Raw genomic sequence first — 24,761 nt, 5'->3', positions numbered from 1 at the left:
TAAATGAGGGCTGGAGAGAAAGTACAAAGGGTGGGGGTTTACCTTACAGGCAGCCAACCTGGGTTGGATTCCTGGCAACCCACATAGTCCCCCCAAACCCCACCAGCAGTTATCCCTGAACACAGAGCCAGGAATAAGCACTGAGTGGCACTACTGGGTGTGCCCCACCCCCCTAAACAAGATGGGAAAAGAAAACGTTAATTAAAAAAGTTCGAAAATGTAAATGAATTGAGGTGAAAAAATTCCGTGGGGCCAGAGAAAGCTCAGTGGACAGAGCCAAGGACAGGCTCTGAGGCACATATGCTGCTTGAGCTCAGGTGCTGCTTGCGCCCATGTGGCTGAGCACATGCGGTACCTGAGCACGTGTGTCGCCCGCATCTCTCCTCTTTTTTTTTTTTTTTTTTTTTTTTTTTTTTTTTTTTTTTTTTTTGCTTTTTGGGTCACACCTGGCGATGCACAGGGGTTACTCCTGGCTCTGCACTCAGGAATTACCCCTGGCCGTGCTCAGGGGACCATATGGGATGCTGGGATTCGAACCCGGGTCGGCCGCGTGCAAGGCAAACGCCCTACCCGCTGTGCTATCTCTCCAGCCCCCCGCATCTCTCCTCTTGAGATAAATACATTCATGCTTTTATGTCTATTGCTGGAATGTGTGTAGGGGCTCTTTCCACCCTTGGAGAAGCCCGGGTTCTCTCTTGAGCATGTTAGTCTCCACTCTCTCCCACTTTCCCTCCTTCCCTTCAAAAAACTGTGTAATTTCACACACACACACACACACACACACACACACACACAGAGGACAGGCTCTGAGTGCCAGAGGCCCAAGGGCCCAAGTATGGCACATTCTCCTGAGCACTGTCAGGAGGATCCCTGAGCACAGGACTGGGAGTAGCTCCTGAGCACTTCCAGGTGTGTTAAAGAAATCCTTAACAAATGAAATAAACTCAGGGCTGGAGTGATAGTACAATGAGTAGTGTGCTTGCCTTGCACATGACTGACCCAGGTTTCATCCCAGCATCCTATATGGGCCCCCCAGAGCACTACCAGGAATGATCGCTGAGTGGGAGCCAGGAGTAAACCCTGAACACTGCTGGGTGTGGCCCCCAAACAAACAAAAAAGAAAGAAGCCAAATTCCATGCAAATAAAGTAGTACTTGTATATGTATACTTACAGAAGAGGTACCATGCTGCAAACTCATCACAGCTTATTTCAGAGAATAACCAATAAGTATGGTACTGTTATATCTCCTACCCCTGAGCCAGGCTTTCTTCACTGGGGCCCCTCGGAGGGGGCCGGGTTGAGTTTCCCTCCTCGCCCAGAGCAGAGCCCCGGCAGCCTAAAACCTTCGGAACCCAGCCACAGCCATGCTCAAGACCACTCTCCACATGCTCAGACAAGTCTCATGCATGAAGGAAATGGCACAGGAACACAGGCATGCGGGACCCGGGGCTGATATCTCCAAGCCTGCTCGGATCAGGACTGGGCCTCCTCCACCCAGACCCCCCATTTTCCAGTAGCTTGGCAGCCACACCCACAAGCTTCCCCCAGTGCCGTGTAATCCCATCAATGGCCAAGATCCAGAGATTATATAAAACAAAGCTCCCGAAAGCATCTGGCCTTTTATAGTCTAGCCCACTGAAGTGTCTAAAGCAGCACACATATTTTTGGTTTTAACATACTTGCTTGTATTCTCTGATTTACATTCTCCGTTCTTCTCGAAGAGCCTGGCAAGCTACCGAGAGTATCCCACCCGCACGGAAGAGCCTGACAAGCTCCCCGTGGCATATTCGATATGCCAAGTACAGTAACAATAACAAGTCTCATTCCCCTGACCCTGTAAGAGCCTCTAATCATTGGGAAAGATGATTAAGGAGAGGCTGCAAAAATCTCAGGGCTGGGACAAATGGAGACGTTATTGGTGCCCGCTCGAGTAAATTGATGAACAACAGGATGACAGTGATACAGTGATACAGTGATGGTACTGCTGTAAGGCTAGATAGCACTTTTTTGTTTGTTTTTGGTTCACACTGCTGGTACTCAGGCTTACTCCTAAGGGGATTCAAGGGACCATATGGGATTCAGGGGATCATATGGAGTGCCAGGGATGGAATTCGGGTCAGCCACATGCGAGGCAAGTGCCCTAACTATCTAATAGTGTACTATCAATTAGTCCCTAGATATCTTTTGTTTGTTTGTTTTTGGACAACACCCTACAGTGTTTAGGAGTTACTCCTGGCTTTGCACTCAATAATTACTCCTGACAGGGCTCGAAGACCATATGGGATGCCAGGGATCAAACTTGGGTCAGCTGCATCCAAGGCAAGCACCCCACATGCCGTACAATTGCTCTGGCCCCTACATATCACTTTTTGAGATGGATGTGGCGCCACATCTGGTGGTTCTTGGTGGCTGCTCCTGGCTCTGTGCTCAGGGATTGCTCCTGGTAATAATAAGGATACCATATGGAGCTGGGATTCTAGCTGAGGCTCTGACAAGCAAAACAGGTGTTCAGCTCACCAAGCCCTGCAACTCCAGCCCTAGGTATCACTTAAAAATTTAGGGGTAGGGGCTGGGGCAATAGCACAGCGGGTAGGGCGTTTGCCTTGTACTCGGCCAACCCGGGTTCAATTCCCAGCATCCCATATGGTCCTCTGAGCACCACCAGCGGTGATTCCTGAGTGCAGAGCCAGGAGTAACCCCTGTGCATTGCCAGGTGTGACCCATAAAGCAAAAAAAAAAAAAAATTAGGGGGATTTTCATTTAAAAAAGCTGTCACTGCCACTGTCATCCCGTTGCTCATTGATTTGCTCAAGTGGGCACTAGTAACGTCTGCATTGTGAGACTTACTGTTATTGTTTTTGGCATATCAAACACGCCACACGGGTAGCTTGCCAGGCTCTGCCGTGCAGGCGAGATACTCTCGGTAGCTTGCTAGGCTCTCTGGGAGGGGTGGAGGAATCGAACCCGGGCCGGTCACGTGCAAGGCAAATGCCCTACCCGCTGTGCTATCGCTCCAACCCTATTAAAAAATATATATATTTTTTTAAATCACGAAAATTTGTAAGTCTGTAACTATCTCATGGCAATTCATTAATTTTTTTTTTCTTTTTGGGTCACATCCGGCGATGCACAGGGGTCACTCCTGGCTCATGCACTCAGGAATCATCCCTGGTGGTGCTCAGGGGACCAATTGGGATGCTGGGATTCGAACCAGGGTCGGCCGCGTGCAAGGCAAATGCCCTACCCGCTGTGCTATCACTCCAGCCCCCTCATTAAATTTTTTTTTAAAAATTAAAAAAAATTTAGGGGGATGTCATACTTTCCAGGGGCTACTCCCAGCTCTGTGCTTAGGGTCACACCTGGAAGGCAGAGATGGGATTTAAACCAGGCTTGTAGCTAACCTCTCTACTATCTCTCTACCTCCAACCCCCACTCTGCAGATATCGCTTTTTTGTGTTGTCTATGAATGAGTTTTTTTTTTCTCTTTGGGTCACACGTGAGTGACAATGCACAGGGGTTACTCTTGACTCTGCACTCAGGAATCACTCTTGGCAGTGCTCAGGGGACCATATGGGATGCTGGGAATCGAACCCGGGTCGGCCGCATGCAAGACAAACGCCCTCCCTGCTGTGCTATTGCTCCAGCCCCAGCCCATGAATTTGTTTTTTGTTTTGTTTTTTTGGCCATGCCCAGTTGTACCTAGGGCTTACTCCTGGATCAGTGCTCAGGGATGCAGTGCTGGGATCAAACCAGGCTCCACCATGTGCAGGCCTTCCCTCCAGTATTGCCTCCGGCCCCCACTACAAGCACTGTATTTGCAACTCTAAGAAGTGAAGAATAAGCCGGGGACAGTTGACTGTTTGGGGGCAATGACACCAATCCTGTTCAAGTGCAGAACACCTCCAGAGGGGATCAGCCCTTCAGCACTGAGGTCAGAGGCTGCGGGAGTAGGAGACAGCTCAGGTGTGCAGTGGGGACGGGGGTGGGGCTCACACCAGCAGTTCTCGGGGTTACTCCTGACTCACTTAGAGCTCACTCATGGCAGTGCTCAGGGGACCATATGAGGTCCTGGGAATCAAACCCGTGTCATCTTTATGCAAGGCAAGCACCTTACCTGCTGAATTATCTCTCTGGCCCCGACTAAGCAAGATTTTTAACAAGTCAGGTCAGCTCTGAGAATGGCTGGGGAGTAGGGTTTTTTGTTTGTTTATTTTTGGTTTGTGAGAAGCCGGTGGTGCTGGCTCTGTGCTTGGGAAGCACTTCCGGTCATGCCCCGGAAACCATGTGGAGCTGGGGACCCATGTTTTCTGCATGCAAGACAGGGGCTCAACACTCTCAGCTCCATCCAGTCCCAAGGGTGTAGACTACAAAAGAGAATGAGTGCTGGGTAAGGGCAATGTCAGACTTATCTAAGGGAAAAGTATGAAGAAATTGGTTTCTTTTTCTTGGTGGAGGGAATGTTTGGGTCACACCCAATAATGCTCAGGGGCTATTCCTGGATCTGCGCTTAGCGGTGACCCCTCACGGTGCTAGGGGCGATCACAGGCAGCTCTAGGGATGGGTCTGGAGTTGCTGTACCAGCCCAAAGCTGTTTGCTCTTGCTCTCTCACGCGCTCTCTCATTTACTTCCTCTCTCTCCCTCTCTCTCCCCCTCTCTCCTCTCTCTCTCCCTCTCTCCTCTCTCTCTCCCTCTTTTTCTCTCCCTTCCTCCCCTCCCTCTTTTTTCTCTCATCCTCTCTCTTTCTCTCTCCCCCTTCCTCCCTTTGCTTTGGGGTCACACCCAGCGGTGCTCAGGGGTTATTTCTGGCTCTGCACTCGGGAATCACTCCTGGCAGATTTGGGGGACCATATGGGGAGCCAGGGAGGGATCAAAGTAGGGTTGGCTGCATGCAAGGCAAATGCCCTACTCGCAGTGTTGTCTCTCTGGTTTCCCGAGTCTTTTCACCACTCATCAGTATCTTCTCCCTCTTCTCCACTATTTCCCTTCCTCATGCCCCAACTCCCTGACCCGAGCTACTCTCTAGGCACAGTTTCCCTGACCTGAACTACTCTCTAGGCATGGTCTCCCTGACCTGAGCTACTCTCTAGGAATGGTCTATAGTCTCTTTTCCCCCTGCCCATCTCTCCCTCCCTGGCAGTTGCTTTCTGCTGTCTGGAGAGCACTGCTGTTTGTGGTTTGGGGAGAGGCGTGGGAACCCTGGCACTGGCATAGGGTACTGGCCACAGCTCACAGGACTTGGGCAGGGCTCTAGGTGGTAGAAAGGAAATGAGGGGAAATGTTAAGTGATTAATGGCTAAGAAACATTTCATGCAGCCAAGCGTAGAGATAGAGGTAGAGACTGACTCACAAAAGCACACCCTGTTTATTCGTATGGCATTCGATACCTTCTCAGTCGCCCTCCCGTGCACTGTTCCACAGGGCCAGTTTCTGTGAGGGCCTCAGGAAAAATAAAGCAAATACAATCAGCCTGGATTTACATTCATCTTTTTACTCACGTGGTTAGAAACATACTTCTTTGTGTGTGTGCATGTGGTGTGTGTGTGAATATATAAGTGTTGTATGTGTGACAATGTGTATATGTGTGGAGTCACGTGTGGTGTGAGTGTGTGATGCCGCAAGGGCTCCTGCGACAGTGTGTAGGCCCAGGAGAGTCAGAAATAGCCCTGATCGCTCTCCGCAGCTGCACAAGTGTGAATACAGACCCAGCAAAACCTCTTTCAGCATGGGCAACTCCTCGCAGAATGTCTCCAGCCTGAGAACTAAGCCTCGGCCCCGTGCCCGCCCAGGAGGGGAAAGGTATTTCTCTCTCTCACCTCTTTCTCTCCGGGGATGAAGGGCGCGGTGTCCGCCATATTAAGACGACCACATACAGCAGGAAGAAATCACACTCCTAAACGTGTATGCACCCAATGAGGGACCAGCTAAATACCTACAACAGCTGCTAACAGACCTTAAGAAGGACATTGTGGGCAACACGATAGTAGTTGGAGACTTCAACACAGCCCTATCACCTCTGGACAGATCAAGAAGATTAAAACTCACCAAGGAAATAATGGATTTGAAGGAAGAAATAGAAGAGAGAGGGCTAATAGATCTATACAGGGCTCTATATCCAAAAAAAAGGGAATACACTTTCTTTTCCAGTGCACATGGAACATTTTCCAGAATAGACCATGCACTGGGCCACGCAACATACCTCAACAGAATCAACAAAATAGATGTTGTACCAGCTATTTTTTCAGACCATGATGTACTGAAAATAGAAGTTAATCATGGTCAGATGCAGAAAAATAAATCAAACACCTGGAAATTAAATAGCTCAATGTTGAACAATGAGTGGGTCAGGAAGGAAATCAAGGAAGAAATCAAAAGGTACCTGGAAACAAAAGAGAATGAAGACATGAGCTACCAGAACCTGTGGGACGCAGCTAAAGCCGTTTTAAGGGGAAAATTTATAGCTCTGCAAGTATATCTCAGGAAGGAAGAAAGGGCCCGCATAATAACTTGACTTCACAGCTCAAGACCTTAGAAAAGGACCAACAAAAGAAGCCCAAACCAGGCAGAAGGAAAGAGATAATAAAACTTTTTTTTTTTTTTAAATTTTATTGAATCACCATGTGGAGGGTTACATAGTTCTCAGGATTATGTCGGTTATACAATTCTCAAACACCCTTCCCTTCACCAGTGCCCATCCTCCATCACCAACCCCCCCAGTATACCTGCCGCCCCCTCCCACCTCCCCAGTCCCCACCCTTGTACTTGATAAGTTTCACTTCGTTTATGCCTTATCTCGATTACATTCCATGTTTCAACACACAACTCACTACCGTTGTTGGGGTTTCCCCCAAAAAAGAAAAGCAGTCCTATTGCCAAGGAGGCATTTGATAGTTCTCCACTGCTAAGAATATAGAGATATTAAGTCCCGCTGTTTGTTACATAACTTTTCTTTTTCCCCCTTGCCCCGCGCCACCGAGTTCACGCCTGTTTAGTAATCGCCACGCTGCCTGACAAGGGAAAAAAAAAAACGAAAAGGATGGTTATTTCCCGTCATCAGCAGACGTGGGGCTCTGGCTTAGTTGATAGACTAGTAGAGTGTCTGGAAGCAGTTTCTGGAACCGAAGGTCTTGCGCTGGTATCGGCTCCGGCTCGAGATTCCACCAGCGTCCCACTGTTCCATGTACATAATTTTTCCCCTTATATCCCATTCCCACGCCACCAGGTCTGTTTGCTTAATGGACATCACACTGTAGTTGACGATACGCCGCGTTTCTTCCCGAGAAAGAAGAAAATTTCTTCTCAGCTGGCGTGGGGATATAGCTTAGTTTAGTCTAGAGAGATGGCTACCGTTTTGATTGCCTTCAATATTTCAGCAACAGACTTACTATTCTTGTTAGGATCTCCCACAAAAGTCCGACCCATTAAAAGCGAACCATTACATATTGCTGATGCTAAGATGACATTAGGTCGCGCGGCCGCGGCAGCGGCCGCGCGGTTTTGGGTTTCTGTATAAAGTCCAGGGAAAGTACAACCAGAAATAACATCACTACAAACTTTTACCCTTTTATGGTGCTCATAAGATGGAGAAGTCCTGCGCTGTGTTCAGGAGGGAGGAGTTGAGAGAGAGAGACAGGTTAAAAGAATTGGGGGATGCCCGGGTCCCACTGTTTCAGCGCACCGTGGGGTCTCTGGTCCCATGCCGGAATTAGTTCAGTGGGCTGCCTGGAGTCCAAGGGCGCTCCCTTGGGCTCTTCCATCATGCTCGCTCCGCAGCCAGATCCAAAGGGAAGCACACGTGGGGGAGGTGGGTTTAAATATCTATCTGCTGTGGGCGGGGGTCGCCGCCCCCGCCCCCTGGGGTCTCCCGCAAGCGCGCGAAAGCGCCCTGTTTCAGCTGGATCGCCGGCTCCATTTTGCGCTCAGGAAAACCGTGGATCCTGCGCTGTGCTCAGGAGGGAGGAGTTGAGAGAGAGAGAGACAGGTTAAGAGAATTGGGGGATGCCCGGGTCCCACTGTTTCAGCGCACCGTGGGGTCTCTGGTCCCATGCCGGAATTAGTTCAGTGGGCTGCCTGGAGTCCAAGGGCGCTCCCTTGGGCTCTTCCATCATGCTTGCTCCGCAGCCGGATCCAAAGGGGGAGATAATAAAACTTAGAGCAGAAATTAACGACATGGAAACCCAAAAGACAATTTGAAAGATCAATGAAACCAAGAGCTGTTTTTTTGAGAAAATAAATAAGATTGATAAACCACTAGCAAGACTCACAAAGAAAGAGAGAGAGAGAACACTTATAAGTCGAATCAGAAATGAAAAGGGGGACATCGCAACAGAAACCAATGAAATTCAAAAGATCATCAGAGACTACTTTGAAAATTTGTATGCCACGAAACAAGAGAACCTAGAAGAAATGGATAATTTCCTGGATTCCTATAATCTCCCAAGGCTGAACCAAGAAGACCTGGAGTTCCTGAATAGTCCTATTAACATCAAGGAAATTGAAACGGTAATCAAAAGTCTTCCCAAAAACAAAAGCCCAGGCCCAGACGGATTCACTAGCGAATTCTTCCAAACATTTAAAGAGGACCTATTGCCAGTTCTTCTCAAGCTTTTCCGGGAACTTGAAGAAACAGAAACCCTCCCAAACAGTTTCTATGAGGCTCACATCTCCCTAATACCAAAATTAAACAAGGACACCACAAAAAAAGAAAACTACAGGCCAATATCCCTGATGAACACAGATGCAAAGATTCTCAACAAAATATTAGAAAACAGAATTCAACAACTCATCAAAAAGATCATACACCACGACCAAGTGGGATTCATCCCGGGGATGAAAGGATGGTTTAACATCCGGAAATCAATCAACATAATACATCATATCAACAAAAGAAAAGATAAAAATCATATAATCATATCAATAGATGCAGAGAAAGCATTTGACAAGATCCAGCACCCCTTTATGATGAAAACTCTCGCCAAAATGGGTATAGAAGGGACCTTCCTCAATATAGTCAAAGCCATCTACCACAAGCCTACGGCAAGCATCATCCTCAATGGGGAGAAACTAAGACCCTTCCCTCTGAGAACAGGGACAAGACAAGGATGCCCACTCTCTCCTCTTCTGTTCAATATAGTACTGGAAGTACTTGCAATAGCGATTAGGCAAGAAAAAGATATTAATGGCATTCAGGTAGGAAAGGAAGAAATCAAGCTCTCACTATTCGCTGATGATATGATATTATACTTAGAAAACCCTAAAACCTCTACCAAGAAACTCCTAGAAACAATAGACTCGTATAGTAAAGTTGCAGGCTATAAAATCAATACCCCAAAATCCATGGCTTTCTTATATGCAAATAGTGAGAGAGAAGAAAGCGACATGATAAAAGCTATCCTGTTCACAATTGTGCCTCAAAAAATCAAATACCTCGGAATCAGCTTAACTAAGGAGGTAAAGGACTTGTATAATGAAAACTACAAAACGCTACTTCAGGAAATAAAAGAAGACATGAGGAAATGGAAAAATATCCCCTGCTCACGGATTGGAAGAATTAATATTGTCAAAATGGCAATTCTCCCCAAAGCATTGTACAAATTCAATGCGATACCTATAGGGATACCCTTGTCATTCTTCAAAGAAATGGAGCAAGCGCTCCTGAAATTCATATGGAACAATAAGCCCCCACGAATAGCTAAAGCAATTCTTGGGAAAAAGAAAATGGGAGGAATCAACCTCCCCAACTTCCAACTCTACTACAAAGTGGTCATCATTAAAACAGCTTGGTACTGGAACAAAGGCAGAGCCGCAGACCAATGGAACAGGGTTGAATACTCTGACACATCCCCCCAAATATATGACCATCTAATCTTTGATAAGGGAGCAAAAAAGGCGAAGTGGAGCAAGGAAAGCATGTTTAACAAATTGTGCTGGCAAAACTGGACAGCTACATGCAAAAAAATGGGCTTAGACCTCTACCTATCACCATGTACAAAAGTCAGATCAAAATGGATTAAGGACCTCAACATCAGACCAGAATCCCTAAGGTACATTGAAGACAAAGTCGGCAAAACCCTCCACAACATTGAAGCCAAAGGTATCTTCAAAGCTGACACGCCACTGGCCAAGCAAGTGAAAACAGAGATAAATGAATGGGACTGTCTCAAACTAAGAAGCTTCTGCACCTCAAGAGAAACAGTGACCAAAGTACAAAGACAATCTACAGAATGGGAAAGGATATTTATGCAGTACCCATCCGATAAAGGGTTGATAACAAGGATATACAATGCACTGGTTGAACTCCACAAGAAGAAAACTGCCAACCCGATCAAAAAATGGGGTGATGAAATGAACAGAAGCTTTCCTAAAGAAGAAATCCAAATGGCTCAGAGGCACATGAGAAAATGTTCCACATCACTAATCATCAGGGAAATGCAGATCAAAACAACCATGAGATATCATCTCACACCACAGAGACTGGCCCACATCCCAAAAAACAAAAGCAACCGGTGTTGGCGTGGATGCGGGGAGAAAGGGACTCTTCTTCACTGCTGGTGGGAATGCCGACTGGTTCAGCCCTTTTGGAAAACAATATGGACGATTCTCAAAAAATTAGAAATTGAGCTTCCATTTGACCCAGCAATACCACTCCTGGGAATATATCCCGGAGAGGCAAAACGGTATAGTAGAGATGACATATGTATTTCTATGTTCATTGCAGCACTGTTTACAATAGCCAGAATCTGGAAAAAACCAGAGTGCCCCAAAACAGATGACTGGTTAAAGAAACTCTGGTACATCTACACAATGGAATACTATGTAGCTGTCAGAAAACATGAAGTCATGAAATTTGCATATAAATGGATCAACATGGAAAGTATCATGTTGAGTGAAATGAGTCAGAAGGAAAGAGACAGACATAGAAAGATTGCACTCATATGTGGAATATAATGTAACTGAGAAGTACAAGTTGGCAACGATGCAACTTCTGGCAGATATCTCTCTGGACTTAGTCACTAAAATACTAAATTACAGAAACCCAAAACTGAGAGGCCGCTAAGTGTGGTCACTCGACCTCATACCTCTTCATCCTCAGCAATGGAAAACAAATTATCTAATGTTTCCTTTTCAGCAGGTCTGACTTTAGGGGAGAGACTCTCCAAACAATAATAGTGAGTTTTGTTGAAATATTGTATGCAATCAAAGTGAAAGTAAAGTGAAATTTATTAGTTACACAGGCGGGGGGGGGAGGCTAAGGGTGGGGGGGCTAGGGGCGTGGGGGGGTTAGGGGTGTGGGGGGGGCGGGGTGGAGCTATACTGGGATTCTTGGTGGTGGAATATGAGCACTGGTGAAGGGATGGGTATTCGAGCATTGTATAACTGAGATTTAAACCTGAAAACTTTGTAACTTTCCACATGGTGACTCAATAAAAAATTAAAAAAAAAAAAAGACGACCACAGATGGGATTTACGACAAAAACTGCAGCAAAAGGACACGAGGGTGCTTTTGGGAAGGTGGGAGGCACCGGCCCCTCCCACCGCCGAGATGTGATCCCGGGGGCCGCACTCATGTGCGGCCTCTCCGCAGCTGCACAAGCGTGAATCCAGACCCAGCAAAACCTCTTTCAGCATGGGCAACTCCTCGCAGAATGTCTCCAGCCTGAGAACTAAGCCTTGGCCTCGTGCCTGCCCAGGAGGGGAAAGATATTTCTCTCTCTCGCCTCTTTCTCTCCGGGGATGAAGGGCGCGGTGTCCGCCATATTAAGACGACCACAGATTGGTTTTCAAGCCTGCAATGATCTAATATCTGGAAGAAATCTCCCTGGACTTCTTGTTAAAGTACAGAAATTCAAAACCGCGCGGCCGCAGTAGCTGTGTGTACTGTGTGTACTGTGAAGACCTTATTTGTCTTCACAGTAGGTCTGAATCTAGTGGGGTACTCCTAACAACAATAGTGAGGTTTGTGTTGAAATATTGAATGTAACCAAAGTAAACAGAATGTAAAATGAAACTTATCAGTTACAAGGTAGGGGGTGGGGGGGCGGGATGGGAGGTGTACTGTGTGGGTTATTTTTTTTTTTTGGTGTTGGTATATGGGCACTGGTGAAGGGATGGTTGTTTCAGCATTGTATAACTGAGACCTAAGCCTGAAAGCATTGTAATCTTCCACATGGTGATTTAATAAAATAAAATTAAAAAAATAATAAAAGAAATAGCCCTGATCTTCTAGTTTCCACAACCCCAGGGTCTTCTTGGTTTTCCAGACCACTGGCACCTTTTTCTTTTGTGAAATTTCTCTTCTTTTTTTCCCCTCCCCTTTCAGGGGGTTGTTGGTGGTGGTTGTTGTGATACCCAGAGTATGCACTTTGTTGCCATGCACCAGGGCTCACTTATTTATGGCGCTGGAAATAGTGAACCACTGAGTATGTGGGATGATGCAAGGGATTCCACTCAAGGCCTCACGTTTCTTTTTCTTTCTTTTTTTTTTTTTTTGCTTTTTGGGTCACCTCCAGCGATGCACAAGGGGTTACTCCTGGCTCATGCACTCCGGAATTACTTCTGGCAGTGCTCGGGGGACCATATGGGATGCTGGGATTCAAACCTGGGTTGGCCGTATGCAAGGCAAACGCCCTACCTATTGTGCTATCACTCCAGCCCCAAGATGCCTCACGTTCAAGGCAGGCACTTACCACTGAGCCGACCAGAACTCCTCCTGCTAGACAATTGTTGTTTGATCTCTTTGTTCATGGAGCGATTCCCAAGGGAGGATTCATCCTCTGATGTCTAAGCTCAAAGGCCATGTCTCTGCAAGGCCTTCCCTGGGTCCCTTCTACGGATGAGATTGTGCCTCCTGCCTCGGTATTTCCAGGTAGCCCCAGCTTCATCCCGACCTGCTCACGCTTTTATCTTTCCAGCATGGCTGTAAGTCCTGTAGGGGAATGACCTCACTCATCGGGAGAGGCTGGGCACACACTGCGGAGGCCAGATGGGAGAGGGGGTCTCTGGGGATAACAGACAAGGACGTGGCAGGACTCAGGTGTGTGTGGTTCCCTCGGTCCAACCACAGGCATCCTCAGCCGAGGGGCAGAGCGAGGGAGGAGGGGCCATCACACACCTGCTTCACCAATTCACGAAAGAACCTTTATTCCTGCTGGGTCCGACTCTGGAGAGCTCTCCATCCCCCACCCCAGGTCTCATCTTGGCCCTATTCGCTCCATGTGGCCGGGCAAATGACCCTGTCTCAGGCTCCCTCTCTGGGACCAGCAGTGGCAGGGAGGTGAGGCCGGAAGGAGGCATCTGTGTTGCTGTGGCACCCCCACGTGGTGATGCCCAAGATGACAACCTGCTCCTGAACGGAGGAAGTCGGTAAGAGGATCTGAGCGCCTGGGCCCTGAGCTTCTCCCTCAGGCCCGCTGACTCGTGTGGCTCAGCTGGCTGGAGGGCAGCTGACCCGTGTGCTGGTTCTGCTCCGTGTGTGGGTTCTTAGGAGCAGAACGCCCAGGGCCAAGTCACGCATTCTGCCATTCTCCTGGCTTCCACAGAGAACCTCACACAGGAGCTGCCCGTCCAAACTGCATCATTCATCTGGCCTCAGTTTCCCCCATGTGAAAATGATAAGAGTTAGCTGAAAACATTTTCAAATTGTGCTTAGAGGCCTTGGGAAGTGCTGTGCGCAGTGAGGCGTTCTCCCCCTCCATGGCTACGTTGCTTCCAGTAAACACGTGCCACGAACACAACTGGCTCTGGAACACACCCAAGAATCACCGGCTCCAGGCGCTTCCTTTATTTTTTATTTTCAAAATATATGATGGGTGATGGAGTGATTGTACAGTGGGCAGGGCCTTTGCCTTGCACGTGGCCCATCCGGTTCAGTCCCTCCCAGCACCACCAGGAGTGATCCCTGAGTTCAGAGCAAGGAGTAAGCACTCTAGGGTGTGGCTTAAAATTAAAACAAACAAACAAAAATTTTTGTTTGGAGGGGATGGGGGTTTGGGACACACCCCGAGGTGCTCTGGCTGGGTGCTCAGCAGTGACCCCTGGCAGTGTTCACGTGTGGTGCTGGGGTTTGAACCTGGGTCACAGCTGCAGCTGCATATAAGGCAAGTGTGCCAAGGACGATAGATACAAGGGCCAGGGGGATTGCCCCATAGCTGAGAGCCTGCTTCATGAGCAGAGGGGAGAAGGCAGATGGATTAGAGAAGGGATCACTAAGAAAATGATGGCTGGAGGAATCAGTCGGGATGGGAGATGCATGCCGAAAGTAGATAATGGTCCAAACAGGTTGACCTCTCAGTGTCTGTGTTGCAAGCTATAATGCCCAAAAGTAGAGAGAGAGTATGGGGAATATTGTCTGCCTTAGAGGCAGGGGGAGGGTGGGAAAGGGGGGTATACCCGGGATACTGGTGATGGGGAATGTGCACTGGTGCAGGGATGGGTGTTTGATCGTTGTGAGATTGTAACCCAAACATGAAAGTCTGTAACTATCTCACGGAGATTCAATAAAATTTAAAAAATTTAAAAGAAAAAGGCAAGTGTTCCTGTGCTATCTCCCGGCCTGTCCATGAGTTCCCTCTCTAATGTTTTAGGACCCCCAGTGTGGTCTCCTTCATAGCTCCCCGGCCCCATGGTTCGAGGCTTAATGGAGACCAGCAGCCAGAAAGGATCAGAGTGGAGGGCAGCGAGGCAGGGAGGACTGGTGGCCGCTCTCCAGGGTAGCAGAAGGTGCCCGGCTCTGCTCAGCTCACCAGCTGCGGGACAGCGGGCAAGCCCCTTGACCCCTCTCTGTCTCTCCCTCCTCCTTTTTGGTTTTTGGGTTCTACCCAGTGGAGCTGGCTTGGTGCTTGGGGGCGGGGGACTGAGCCCAGAGCTAGCCCACGCAAAGCCCAGGCTCCAGCCTCGTATACCGCCCCCTGCCCCACCTCCGCTTTCTTATCTATAAGAAGAGATTCTGTCATTGTGTAGAGGCGGCGAAAATGATGGGTTCCTTTTAGAGAGCTTCTGTAAGTGGAAAAGGTCTAGAATGTTCAGGCGACACCCGCCAGGGACACGCAGGCCCCCAATCCCCCTGTTAGAACATGTCACTTCTAACAGGGTGACTTCTAACAGCACTTCAGGTTCTGCGGGTGCTACCGAGCAGCAGTTCTCAACTGGGGGCCACATGGAACCCCCCCAGGGTATTACTCCAAGGAGCTACAGGTGAAAATCGTGCTCATGGAGGACCAGGGCATGAGGCAGACTGCAATCAGTGGGACAAGGGGCCACAGGAAGGAACCAAGGTGGGAAGGGGCCATGGCGGGAAAGGGTCGGGAAACGCTGTGCAGAGGGAGGGGTTCAGGTCGGGCTTTGGTGTGTGTGTGGGGGGGGGGTTTCCCTGAGTCCACTATGGTAGCCCTAGGCCTTGCCCCAGTGGCCAGTGTGCTGAGAAGTTTCCTCTTCTCCAATGGAAGGGAAGCTCCAGAACAGGCAGCCCCTGTCCCGATGGTCCCTCTGTCCATCCATGTGGGCGTCAGAGAGAGGGTCCAGTGCTGCTCGGGGAGCAGGGCGGTCCTGTCTAAACAGCCATGACCTGGGGGGTCCAACTCTAAGGCTGCCTGGAAGCTAGCAGGTCGGGACTAGTAGAAGACCCAGTGCTGGTGCGGGTCGCTGGGGTTGCAGTGGGCCATGGCTGGAGTTTGGTTCTCAGATGTCAGGCAGGTACCAGATCCGGAGTTCCTGAAGAGTTGGTCCTAAAGGGTGATACCACGAAGCGTCAGCCTGGGCCGCAGACTCCACACGCTACTAGAGGGGCTCAACAAGGCACAGGAACTCCACAAGGCCCAGAGAATTCTTTCTCTAGATGTCAGATGCATCTAGAGAGGTGTGGGGGGGAGGGGGGCACACCCAGTGATGCTCAGGGCTTACTCCTGCCTCTGCTCCCAGGTCACTCCTGGTGAGGCTCGGGGGAACCTTCTATGGTACTGGCGATCAGGATAGGGCTGGCCATGGGCATGGCAAGTGCCCTACCCACTGCCCACATCAGACCCTCTGAGGGATGGTTCCTGGGTCTGTATCTGTGTTGGGGCTGGTACCCCAGCTTCACCCCGAGTGGCGGGTGCAGAGGGAGGCAGGCCAAGGTCTGACTGCAATGCTCCCTCCTCCACCTGGCGGGTCTCAGAGCAGACCCCCACGGACCCCCACTGTCTGCGTATGAAGTTATCTAGATTCCTCTCTCCCACTCACCCCACCCCGGCCCCGCCCCAGAAGGCCCCTCTTCCCCTTTACAGGGCAGGGCTGCTTCCTGGAGGTCTGGTTAGGGACCTGTTTTTGCATGAGCTCAGAGAAGCCATCCCAGGCCCGACAAAGACTGGTGACAGGTTTGGAGCCAGTGTCCATCCTGCTGAGCATCACGGGACCATATCTAGACACAAGGCGACCGTCTGCTCGAACCTGAACCCACGTGTGTCGGTGCAAAGCTGGTCCTGGCATGCACACGGCAGCTGGTGCAGGGATGACTTTCACCTCGGGGAGCCACAGGCCACCCCAGCCACCTTCCGACTAGTCACCGCACATGCTCCCCTGAGGTCACCCTTCCCGCTTGCCTGCTTCTCTGGCCTCTCAGAAACACGTGGGGAGCAGCAGCCACAGGCTCACCTGGGTCAGTTCCCATTCCTCGGCCTTGGGCACGTGGCTGTTTTTGCCAGTGAAGTGACAGTTGTGAAGGCGCAGGGTGCCCGCGCTGACGTGTAGACACAGCTGTTTCGCGATGTTGTGGCGGAGTTCCCTCTTGGTCGTGTACTCAAAGTACTAGAAGTCGGGACAAGAGGAGGTATTGGGGGAGTGGCAGAGTGTGCCCGCCGTTTGCCAAAGCCGCTGCCCTCAGATGCCAACAGCCAGTGACACACTCTGAAGGGGAGAGTGGGGTGGGGGAGGCCACACCAGCTGCAGATTCAGGGTCCTCCTATGGACTGTACAGTTTCCATTTATACGGGAATCACAGTGAATGCTTGGTCCATTTTTTTAGGAGGGCCCCACCTGGTGGTGCCTGGGGCATACTCCTGGCTCTGCACTCAGGGATCACTCCTCGCTATACTCAGGGAACCACGTGGGGTGCCGGGAGTTGAATCTCCATTGGCCGTATGCAAGGCCAGTTCCTCACACACGCCAAGACTATGCTCTGAGCACTGTGAGGCGTGGCTTCCCCTAGACACTAATCAGTGGCTGGGGAGACAGCTCAGTGGTCAGGGTTGTATCTTTGTATGCGCCAGACCCTGGTCTGCACCCCAGGATCACACTGTGGCCCAACCACAGGGTCCGCAGCAGCTCTGCGCCACTGTCCCCTCTGGCCTGGGGCTGCTGGAGCTGGGAGTGGCATTGCTTGGCGTGCCCCTCAAAGCAAACTTCAGGCTCATTTGGGGGGACCTCCCCAGGGTGCTTAGGGGTCCTGGGGAGCCAGCAGGATGCTGTGGGGGCTGTGCTGGAGATTGAACCAGCTCTGCACAGGCGAGACATGTGCTCGAGCCCTTTGAATGGTCTCCCTGGGCTCGGATTTCACCTCATTTGAAGCGTAATCTGTGAAATCGGATGACACTTGTTTAATTTTTAATTTGCTAATTAATAATGATTAAATACATTCTCCGTCTCTCTCGGAGAGCCTGGCAAGCTACTGAGAGTATCCCGCCTGCACAGAAGAGCCTGTCAAGCTCCCCATGGAGTATTTCATATGCCAAATACAGTAACAATAACAGGTCTCATTCCCCTGACCCTGTAAGAGCCTCCAATCATTGGGAAACATGAGGAAGGAGAGGCTGCTAAAATCTCAGAGCTGGGACGAATGGAGACATTATGGATGCCTGCTTGAGAAAAATCGATGACAGTGATACAGTGAATAATGATCAAGATATAAAAAAATCAGGGGCCAGGGGCTGGAGCAATAGCACAGCAGGTAGGGCGTTTGCCTTGCACATGGCCAACCCGGGTTCAATTCCCAGCATCCCATATGGTCCCCTGAGCACTGCCAGGAGTAACTCCTGAGTGCAAAGCCAGGAAGTAACCCCTGTGCATTGCCGGGTGTGACCCAAAAAGAAAAAAAATATCAGGGGCCAGAGTGATAATACAGCCAGTAGGGCAAGTGGCTTGCATATGGCCAACGCAGGTTGAATCCTGGGCACCCCAAATGATTCCCCCAAGTCTGCCAGGAGTGACCCTTGAGCACAGAGCCAGGAGTAAGCCTGAATGCTGCTAGGTGTGCCCACCCACAAACACAAGTTCACTAACATAGCCCCTAGGACCACCTGGTTGGCTAGTGTGCATTTACATCTCGGTCCCAGGGTGTTCGGGGGACCATATTCCATGCCCAAGGGTGGGGAGAGCAGACCACCCGCATGCAAGGAAATTCCTTTTGCATCTCTTCCTGACCCGGGGTGGTCAGGGTAGGCCGAGGCGCTCAAACAGGCAGCTGCGAGAGATTCCCCAGGGAAATGGGGCACATTTCCCTGGGGAATCTCTATGGGGCACAGAGTAAATCCCCAGGATGTCAACAGGTGGTTGTTGGGGGCTGCCGTAGAGTACTAGGATCAGGAAGTCACATGTAGTGATGGGGATGGGTGGAGGGAAAGATTAAAAACAATGTCCACACTCACCATCAAGGCTTACAGCCCCTCCCAAGCCCAGTAACCCCTGAGTATCCCTCCTTCAGACCCAGACTTGGCTGTCTGTGTCCTACACCCTCCTCAGCGGGGAGCACAATGAGAACGGGCCCCTCTCACCGCCTGTGGACTGCCCCCTGGGCCTCAGGAAGGACCGTGGAGAGGAGAGGGCCCGAGCAGGGAGGAGCTGTGTGCTTGAGGCAGGAGGGTGGTACCTGGTTGCCGCCGAGGCCATGGCAGGGGTACATGATGAGGGGCTTCTCCCCCTTGTTGTTCTCCCCCACGTCGAGGCACTGGTTAATTTTCAGGTTCCTGATCTGCAGCACGGTGAGTGGAGAAGCAACAGGACAAGTCAGTAAGGAAACCGTTCACCAGCGGGGCCCAGCGGACGGGCTGCGTGCTGGGGCCCCTCTCGGAATCTTCTCCTGGCTCACTCGCCCAGATGTCTGTGCTAACTGAGAAACGGCAGGCGGAGCCCAGTGGTTGCGAGAGCAGGAAGGGCACCCTGTGACTGCCGGACCCCAGGAGATCCCCGAAAAGCTCCAGTCGCCAAAGGCCATCTCCCAGGACCCCTTAGCCAGGGCTGTCACCCTCTCCTGGGGAGCCCAGAAAGGTGCTGTGATGGCCTTTCCTTTCAAGGTCTGTGCTTGCCGCCAGAAGCCCCCGTGTGGCTTCTCCACCGTCTGGGATCAAGGATGCAAATGCAGCGGCAAAGCAGCCCCTGCCGTGCCCAGGGAAATGGGGTACACGATGGCCCTGGAGACTCACTGATCCGAAGAAGGTGGGTGTCAGGTCGGGAACAAAGATCTCAGGGTAGACGTTGCTCAGATACCAGGAAAAGTTACGGCAGTGGAGCCTCTCCCTCAGCTGCAGGCGCTCCGAGATGTCGCCGAAGGATTTCTGTCAAACAAGCCAGACCGAAGGGTCAGCTCCACCTGCCATGGCCTGCCCGTCTGGGGGGCACATCGCCCTGGCTGCGGGCTCGGGGGGGCCATGTCCTCCCAGCGCAGGCCTCTTGCTCCCTGCTGCTCAGGGTGGGCAGGCCAACCTCCACCTCAGCTTCAGGACCCTCCCGCCAACTCCTCACGTTCTTCCTGTCAGTTTTCTGCCCAATTCTGAGCCGGTTTCCCCAAAGTTCAGGGAGCGACGGGGCTGCCTCGCCATTCTCTCTGACTCTCACGGGCTCACCCAGGGCTGAAGGGAGGCACGGGCGGGTAGACAAGGTGGGGAGCCTCGACCTCCCCGTCCTTGCCAGGGGCTGTGAATCTCGGCACCCCAACGTCTCCCGGGCATCTTTTTTTTTTTTTTTTGCTTTTTGGGTCACACCTGGCAATGCACAAGGGTTACTCCTGTCCCTGCACTCAGGAATCACCCCTGGAGGTGCTCAGGGGACCATATGGGATGCTGGGAATTGAACCTGGGTCAGCCGCGTGCAAGGCAAACGCCCTACCCGCTGTGCTATTGCTCCAGCCCCCTCCCGGGCATCTTTCCCCTCACCTCTCTGGCCATCTTCTCTGCTTGCTGGTTTCTCCGGTAGAAAATGTCCTTGTAGTCGTCCATCCACACCTCAGCCAGGCGCACCTGGTTCCGCGCGATGACGCTGACGCCCTTGGGGAAGGTGTGGGGGCTCTTGGTCCGGAACACGTGTCCAACCACGGAGCAAGGGATGATTTCCAGCTGACCCCCACACTGCCAGACCTACCAAGGGGACAGGGCAGGGAGATTCAGAGCTTGTGGGGCACACCTCTACCCCGGGGCTCTGTTTTCAGGGTGCCAGAGCCCAGGTCCAAGGGCTCAGGGAAACCCACTGTCCCTGGACAGAAGCCTCTGGAACAGGCCTCCTAGACCACGACCAAGCACCCTGGCCTGACCAAGCATCTGATGTGGCTTCATGCTGCTCCAGCAACCAGAAATGTGTGGGGTCCTGCCAGCGGCCAGGGTCCACTGGAAAAGATGGTGGCCTGACTTTTTGTCTGGGATGGACTCCAAGCCCTGGCAGTGTGGTTTTATGACCCAGAAATGGGGTTTCTATAACCTTGGGAACTCGAGATTCCCAAGCTATGAGAGTCTTACAGTTCACACAGAACCTCAGCCACCGATCACCAGCAAGAACAGTCAACTGCCAGGGCCTGTGATTTGGACCTTTACACATTTCCTCATGGAGCTGGAGCCGGGGAGGAGCAGAGAGGCCAACCCCGGGGCTCGGCGAGCTGTGGCGGCTGAGCCAGGGGCTATGTGAGTGGTCTGGTTTAAGACACTCCTTTGTGTCCCTTCTCTTTGGGGTGTTAGGCTCGGAGGTGTGCCGTTGCTCAGAGACACCGTCCTCACAGTCCTTGGCCTGCCAAGAGCAGGTGTCCCTGAGTGCTTCCTACCTCCCACCACCCGCCCCCAGCACGGGAGTCCTCTGGGCTTCTCGCAGACTCAGTTCTTTCTTCCAACCTGATCCTATTTTGCCTAATTTCTGGGGGCCATTGGAGCTGGGGCCACCATCTTCTGCAGCTGTGAGAGGCTGGCCGAGCACAGGCTTAGAAAACCCCAGAGACTTTGTCTCTGAGCTGGGAAGGGGAAATGGATCTTTCCAGGAAAAGTGGTGATGGCCCCTGTTCGTTCCCTCTTCTTTCCGGTCCTTCCCCCTACACATCACGAAAGGCAGCCCTCGTCCCTGCGCTGCCGGTAACCCCTTCCCTCTGGGTTCTTCCCAGAGGCCTGGTTTGGGTTTGTTTGTTTGCTTTTTGGGTCACACCCAGCGATGCATAGGGGTTACTCCTGGCTCATGCACTCAGGAATTACTCCTGCGGTTCCCCAGGGGACCATATGGGATGCTGGGAATCGAACCCGGGTTGGCTTAGTGCAAGGCAAATGCCTACCCACTGTGCTATTGCTCCAGCCCCTGGTTTGGGGTTTTGTTGGTTTTGTTTTGGGGCCATACCCAGTCGTGCTCAGGAATTATTCTTAGCACTGTGCTGGGAGTCTCCCCTGGCAGCGCGTGGGGAACCAGATGTGGTGCCACAATTTGAACCGGGGTTGGCAGAGTGCAAGGCCAGCTAAGGTTAACTCCTGCACCGTCTCTCCAGTCCCCAGACACCTGTCCCAGGTCCCCCGCTCTGTTCCCTGGATCCCCCTGCCAGGCACACTCAGCCATGACAGGACCAGTCACTCTTTAAGTTTCTGTTGTGGAAATGACAGCCCTGAGCAGGTGGCTGCCTCAGACAGGCCAGGGCAGCCCCTGGGGAAGCTGTGGGCCCCCCAAGAAGCCCTCTCCACTCTCACCCGGAAGGACATTTCCACGTTCTCCCCTCCCCAGATCTCCATCTGATTATCATAGGTACCGATGTGTTCAAAGTAGGACTTGGAGATGGAGAAGAGGCCACCGGCGAACGTCGGGGATCTGGAGAGACAGAGGGAGAAGCATGTGCATCTTCTGTGGCGGGGGAGGGGTGGCACCCCGCAGGGGAGCTGCAGGCTGAGCCAGGGCCACCGCAGCCCTGCTGCCTCCTTTCTGCTCAGTGCAGACCCTCTTGCACTCAGCCAATGTTGGCGGTCTACGGTGTCCTCGTTGCTGGGTGGGGCCGGCTCAGGGAGAGCTGTAGCCATCCCCACTGTGCCCATGAGCCTGGGTCTGGCTGCTCTGCTGCTGGGTGGGGCTTTGCTGTCATGCAAACCAAGCGGAAGCCACCTACACGCTGAGGGACAACAGGCAGTGCCACTCTCTCTTTCTCTGCCTTCTCCTCCTCCCCCCTTCTGCCGTTCCTCCTCCCCCATCAGCGCCATAAGACAGACTCTTGTGGCATCCACCCAAGTCTTCCCCACCCAGAATGTGAGCTGAATCTCCCTTTCCCTTTGGCTCTTGGGCCACACCCAGTGCTCGGGGCTTATTCCTGGCTCTGCACTCAGAGATGACTCCTGGCGGTGAGGGACCACGTAGGGTGCCAGGACGTATACCCCAGGTTGGCTGCGTGCTAGGCAAGTGTTCTACCCATTGTGCTAATGCTCCAGTTCCTGTGGGTGCATTTCTTTTTCATGGGAAGGGGGCACGGGAGGGCACACCCATGGGTGTTCAGGGCTTACTTCTGGCTCTGCACTCAGGTATCACTCCTGGAGGGGTTCAGGGAAACAGATGGGGTTGGCCGTGTGCAAGGCAAATGTCCTACATCTGTACTATCACTTGGGTCCCTGTGGGTACGGTACATTTCTTAGCAGAGAGAGAGAGAGAGAGAGAAAGAGAGAGAGAGAGAGAGAGAGAGAGAGAGAGAGAGAGAGAGAGAGAGAGAGAGAGAGAGAGAGAGAGGTCAATCCTTTTCTCCTCTCAAGTCTCCCATCTTATCTCTGCTCACTACATCCCAACCTCTGGTTCCCTTTATCCCCAGTATGTAATCATACATTTCCCGGCCAGTTTAAACTTGCCGTAATCCAATACGATAGTCCGAGACTGCTGTTAAAACAAACTCATGAGGCCGCAGAGGTTGCTCCATGGGATGAGCACATGCTCCGTGTGCAGGAAGCCTGGCTTCATCCTGGCTCTTCCTGGTTACCCAGCACTGCCAAGAGCAACCCCTCCCCCATCGCCCACTTTAGCACAGAGCCTCAGATCCCTTGAGCACTGCTGGGTATGTGCCCCCCTCCCAAAACAGGCAAAATACATTTGTAATCACAAATTTCCCCTCCCTCCTTCCTTCCCTCCTTCCCAACCTCCCTCTTTCTTTCCTTCCTCTCTTTCTTTTTTTTTTCTTTTTGGGTCACACCCAGCGATGCACAGGGGTGACTCTTGGCTCTGCACTCAGGAATCACCCCTGGCGGTGCCCAGGGGACCATATGGGATGCTGGGAATCAAACCCGGTTAGGTTGAGTGCAAGGCAAATGCCCTACCCGCAGTGCTATTGCTCCAACCCCTCTTTCTTTCCTTTCTTTCTTTCTTTCTTTCTTTCTTTCTTTCTTTCTTTCTTTCTTTCTTTCTTTCTTTCTTTCTTTCTTTCTTTCTTTCTTTCTTTCTTTCTTTCTTTCTTTCTTTCTTTCTTTCTTTCTTTCCTTTCTATCTTTCTTCCTGCTGTCTTTCTGTCTTTTCCTTTCCTCTGTACTTAGGGGTGATTCCAGGCAGAGGACCGATCATGCGGTAGAGCCCAGGCTTCCCACGTGCAAAGCATGCTCTCAGACCTTGGGACTCTCTCTCTCTCTCTCTCTCCAGTCTAAACCCAAGAGAGGATAGAGTAGGTGGATGATCAAAAGACAAACCCAGCTGGGCATAAATAACGGACTTTCAGGTATCACCTTCTAGGTGAGGAACTGGCAAACTCTAGCCAGTGGGTCAAATTTAACATGGCTTTATAAGGCTCTGGAGGCAACAAACTAAAATGTTGTATTATTTGCTTGTTTTTTGGTTTTGGGCCACATCTAGTGGTGCTCAGGGCTTTTTGCTTGTTCTGTGCCCAGGGATCACTCCCAGCAGGGCCCAGGGACCATATAGGGTACTGAGGACCAAGCACTGGTTGGTGCACGGAAGGCAAGTACCCTACCAGCTATACTCTCTCTCCGGCCCCAACAAACCAGAGATATTTCAAAACACAGCACAAGGAATAACAGGCAAAAATTTGCACATACGTAGACTAATCTAAAATATTTACCTTTTACTGACAAAGTTCAGGGCGACTGGCAAGCAATTGTTTTCTCTTACTATGTTCTCAATCTTTTGTTCTTCTAGTGTGTGTTTCTGTGTGTCTGGTGGGGGTGGTATGTATGTGTGTGTGTGTATGTGTGTGTGTGTGTGCTTGTATGTGTGTCTATGTGGGTGTGGGGGTCTGGGGGGTGAAGGGGGTTCAGCCAACTCAGAGGTGCTCAGGGTTATTCTTGGCTCTGTGCTTAAGAGCAAGCCCTGACCGTCCTTGGGGTGGGGCCATAAATGGTGCTGGGGACTTGAGCTAGGGATTTAGCCCTGTGCTATCCCCCAGCCTGTTCTCAGTCTTTCCAAGAGCACGAGTCCATGCCAACCTCTTTGATCACAAAGGCCACTGAGCATAGCGTCTGCCCACCTCCTCCCAACACCTCTGCAAACACTGGTCGTATCCTTCTCTGGGTAGACATGGAATAAAAGAGATAAAATGTGTAAAGCCCTAAATAAGCTGCTGGCAGGCAGAAAGAGGTAAGAGCA

At 51.3% G+C, this 24,761-nt stretch overlaps 1 protein-coding gene across 1 annotated transcript in view; it reads right to left on the bottom strand.

Annotated features, from left to right (window-relative positions):
• Positions 1-13,764: 13,764 nt before the first annotated feature.
• The window catches only part of GALNT6 (polypeptide N-acetylgalactosaminyltransferase 6), a 41,865-nt gene continuing 30,868 nt past the window's right edge, over positions 13,765-24,761 (bottom strand). The window contains exons 6-11 of the mRNA XM_055129636.1: positions 21,890-22,007; positions 20,117-20,317; positions 19,388-19,519; positions 18,835-18,936; positions 16,626-16,778; positions 13,765-15,721 (exon numbers count right to left, since the gene is read on the bottom strand). Coding sequence (XP_054985611.1) covers positions 15,608-15,721; positions 16,626-16,778; positions 18,835-18,936; positions 19,388-19,519; positions 20,117-20,317; positions 21,890-22,007 — 820 coding nt within the window. The 3' untranslated portion in view covers positions 13,765-15,607. The remainder of the gene's footprint in view (positions 15,722-16,625; positions 16,779-18,834; positions 18,937-19,387; positions 19,520-20,116; positions 20,318-21,889; positions 22,008-24,761) is intronic.

The sequence above is a fragment of the Sorex araneus genome, chromosome 2, assembly GCF_027595985.1.
Source record: "Sorex araneus isolate mSorAra2 chromosome 2, mSorAra2.pri, whole genome shotgun sequence".
Taxonomy (NCBI): Eukaryota; Metazoa; Chordata; class Mammalia; order Eulipotyphla; family Soricidae; genus Sorex; species Sorex araneus.
This window is presented reverse-complemented; position numbering and strand designations above follow the sequence as displayed.